At 44.4% G+C, this 4,077-nt stretch overlaps 1 gene segment (V, D, J or C); it reads left to right on the top strand.

Moving 5' to 3' along the window:
• Window positions 1-3,113, top strand: part of LOC108491037 — an 11,347-nt gene extending 8,234 nt beyond the window's left edge. Inside the window, 2 exon segments of the V gene segment in view lie at window positions 1,788-1,831; window positions 2,946-3,113. Coding sequence covers window positions 1,788-1,831; window positions 2,946-3,113 — 212 coding nt within the window.
• Window positions 3,114-4,077: the final 964 nt, after the last annotated feature.

Below are 4,077 nucleotides of genomic sequence, written 5' to 3'. Positions count from 1 at the left end.
GACAACTTCTCTGATGCTGTGTGAGAAAAGTGACATTTTTCTGTGATGGTCTTGCCCAACTTTGTGTAACCATGAGAAAAATATTAGACAAGCTGAAGGTAAGTATAACGTTTGAAAAATATTCTCTAAACTTGACGGTATGAAAAACAAATGGAGCAATGTGATGGGTGCCCATCAGAAGCTTCAGGGGTGACTGTCTCCCAAGAGTAGAGACCTGCCCCCATCACTGCCACCCACTGCCAACCATCATGAACAAAGTACTACTGGGCTCATATATAGTTCTCCAGGGCTGCGGACATAGCTGGACGTCCAACCCACAGGACAGCCAGGCCTCCCAGTTGTTTTTCTCACTCACGATGCTCTCTGGATGACCGTGCCTCAGCCTCAACAGTACAAGGTAGTTAGGGGAGGAAGAAAGAAAAGGAGAGATGGGGCGGGAGATAAAGTCAACATCACAGGCAGAACAAGCACTCAGGGGAGGCATGGACCAAGAAGGGTGGCGGGACAAAGAGCCATCAGCACCTAAGTCAATCAGCTGGAGACAGATGAGAGTAACTGAGCATTAAAGATGCTGTTCAGATGACACAGAGGGTTAAATCTTGGCTCCAGCTTTCCACATAAGCTACTCTGATGGTTTACATTAAAAAGGCTCTATGACCTGCCCTGCCCACTCTTGATCTTTATGTAGGCCCTCACCGTAAGACACAGGATCTCCTTGGTCAAGTCTGTCCCCATTTCCCTTGTCATCACTTAGAGGTGTGTGATTTATTTTAGCTATTACTTCAGTTACCATAAAATAGTAACCATCAAACCTGCTTGCATGTTACAGTTTAGTATGAGGTTTTATGAACATCCTTCCCAACCCTAGGCAATTCAAATAACGCATCAAAGAATATGGTTTTATCATGTGCTGTAGGCACAGCAGAGAGAAAAAGAAAGAAATTGAATAGAGACAGCAAGATAGTGATAGGCAGAAATCAAGAGATACCGAAGCCTAGTTACCCAGATATATTGACACAGAGTGAGCAGGTGAATAGTCTGAGTCCAGTGAGAAGGGACCTGAATGGGTTCCTCAGATCTCCCATCAGAGAAACTTTTGAAATCACATGTCCTAATGTGTGTGAGGTACTTTGCAACATGTTGGATTTTGTACATGATGGAGAAGAAAAAGTCTGAGTCTAACAACACCAGGAAATGGATTTTAACTGTCCCTTAAACATGGATCCCATTTCAAAGAGCATCATGTGCAACACAGCAAAACATTCCATCCTAAACAAGTTAAATTTACAGGGATGTGCAAATGACTGGGGGCATTTTGTCCTGTTCTACCTCCACTGCAGGAATGTGGAACAACCTAGTACATCAGTTTTCCACCTTCTGTCCCCAAGTTTTCCACAAAATGACTCACTCCTGTTTGTTTGGAATTAGAAAACCGGGCAGTAATCACAAACCTCAATGCCACTGATGTTTTCTGTCTCCGTTTCCCTAAGAAGCACAAAGCAAATCTCAGTCATTTGATGGGACCAGTGCAGACCGACTTTGTGCTGTGCTCCCTCTTATCTACTCATGAACCTCCCCCAGGAGCCTCGAGTCTCAGGCTAAAAGCCCATCCCTGGATGAGGAGTCCATCTCCTCCTCACAGAAGCCTTCATCAGAACATGGCTGTCCTGAGGATGCTCCTCTGTCTGCTGGTTGCTCCCTACTGTGAGTGTTTCAAGTGTATAAGGAGAAGAACTGGGCATGTGATAATGGCATGTATGACTAATGGTGATTCTCCATGTCCACAGGTGTCCTGTCACAGGTGCAGCTGCAGGAGTCAGGACCTGGCCTGGTAAAGCCCTCAGAGTCCCTTTCCCTCACCTCCACTGTCTCTGGATTCTCTATAAATAGTTATGGTATGCACTGGATTCAACAGTGGCCAGGAAACGGTCTGGATTTGATGGGTATTATATGAGGCGGAGGAAGCACAGATTAGAACTCAGCTTACAAATCTTACATCAGTGTCAGCAGGGCCACCTCCAAGAGCCAAGTTGTCTTAAAGCTGAACGATGTGCAGCCTGAGGACACAGTCATGTATTACTGTGTGAAAAACACAGGGCTGGGACTTCAGTTTGAACCTAGATATAAACCTCTCTTAGGGGAGCTTAGTAGCAGCAAGGGGCTTTTGTGGGCAGAACAGTCTCCCTGGACCAGTGCAGGCCCCTTAGAAACTAGAAATTTCAGGACTCAGCAGCATGAGAAGGGACACAGCATGCTTAGGGCAGGATTAATTTTAGAAATTTTGGTTTCCCCTTCCTGCCAAGGAGACCCTGGAGAGGCCCTTCCCTGTGCCATAGTCGGTGAAAATTCCTATTTGTTTGCCTTCTAGAGCAAACATTTTTCTCTGAAGTTTCTAAATTATCCATTTGGTACTTTCTTACTATCAAACAGAGCTTCATATAGGATGAAACTTTCTCATACATTTCGATAGGAATCTATAATTCTGAAACTTGATTATAAATTCAATGGAAAACTCGGGAAACTTTAAATCATCTGATCATTATTATCTTTATTGAGGAACCACAGGTTCCTTGAATTAATATTCTTTCCAAAGATATATTGGAAGTGTTGAGACATTGTTCCTTCTTCTAATGCAAGACACAGAGAATAGCATTGATTACCATTTTATATGCACATTTTTATTGAATCCTCTTTATATCGCCTACCCCACCTGCACCCCTTTATAGCCCAGCCCCACTGAAGTTCATGCATTCTGTCATGTATGTTGAGGCCTGTCGAGTCACATTAGTGTACTCAGACAACCCTCAGCAGAAGTTCATCCACTGGGGTCTAGTCAGCCTGTCTGGAGTCTCTCCATTAAAGAAGATCAGCTCGCTCTCTCTCACCCAGCAGTAATCAACTGCCGTTCTTCAGCTAAGACTGGGGCCTGCTGCCTGTTTTCCCAGCTCTATCGTGGATTCCGAATGTGCGTGGGAGGCAACACGGGAGTAACGGTGAGCACTGCTAAGTTAGTGCATCCCTCAACTCTCATCAGCAAAGCTTTCTCACGCAACACATTGCCACCAACACCAGAAAGTCACAGCTCACCAAAGTACCAAGTGATGGAAATGTAAAGCTGGCTGAGGACTTTTTTTCTCTACACGGATGATGCATATGTCCAAGGCTCTGAGTAAGGCCCTAAAAACCATTGATCTTCATGATGATTGACAGCAAGGTGAGGTGATCCTCATGTTGAAGTCTCTACCCCTCGCGTTCTTGTGATCAATTATCATTCTCTACTTCATTTTATTTATGATAGCAATTAGCATAAAATACTGAGCCTCAGTCTTGACTTCATATTGCAGTTTTTTAATAAGGGTTTATGGAGAACTGATTCTTCCATTCCCTCATGAATTGAATCATCACATCTTTGCATCTTGTTTTGTATGTACGACAGGATATGAGACAGAGGGACAGAGAGGAAAACAGAAAAAGTGACATAAACAGAAGGTAAGAAAAGACTGACTGGAACTGGGGCCCCAGGTCTGCAGTCATTGCGTGGACAGATGCATAGTTGAGACAAGCAAACTAGATCTCAGGGAAACATTGGACTTACATGCACCAGAAGTGTTTGAGGTCTGTCCTAACAGGATGGGTGCTGTACATGAGTTATAAGAACAAGGCTGACTCCGCTAAGACCAGGAAAACCGATTAAGATGTCTATTAAACATGATTCCCCACAATAAGAAGTTCAACACAGCACTATATTCTATCCTAAATCTTCCCCTGAAATTTATACATATTTCAAGTTCACTGGGAATACTGTAATCTGGTCTGCCTCTGCTGCATGCCTGTGGACTCAAGTAATGTAAAACTTTCCTCTAGATTTGTCCCAAAGGCCTGAAGACTAAGACCCACGCCAATGCCTATTTGCAGATCCTCCAAGCAGCACCAGGCAAATCGCCCTCACATGGTGATACTACTGGAGACCCTGCCTCCTCTCCACTTTTACCTCCTCACACTCTTTCCAGATGCAAAACAGCCTCTAGTCTCAGGTTGAAAGCCCAGCCCTGGCTGAGGAGTCCCATCTCCTCCTCC

This window comes from Nannospalax galili, unplaced genomic scaffold (assembly GCF_000622305.1).
Source record: "Nannospalax galili isolate Female #2095 unplaced genomic scaffold, S.galili_v1.0 scaffold1938, whole genome shotgun sequence".
Lineage (NCBI taxonomy): Eukaryota > Metazoa > Chordata > Mammalia > Rodentia > Spalacidae > Nannospalax > Nannospalax galili.
Note: the sequence above shows the minus strand (reverse complement) of the source record. Positions and strands in the feature narration are given on the sequence as shown.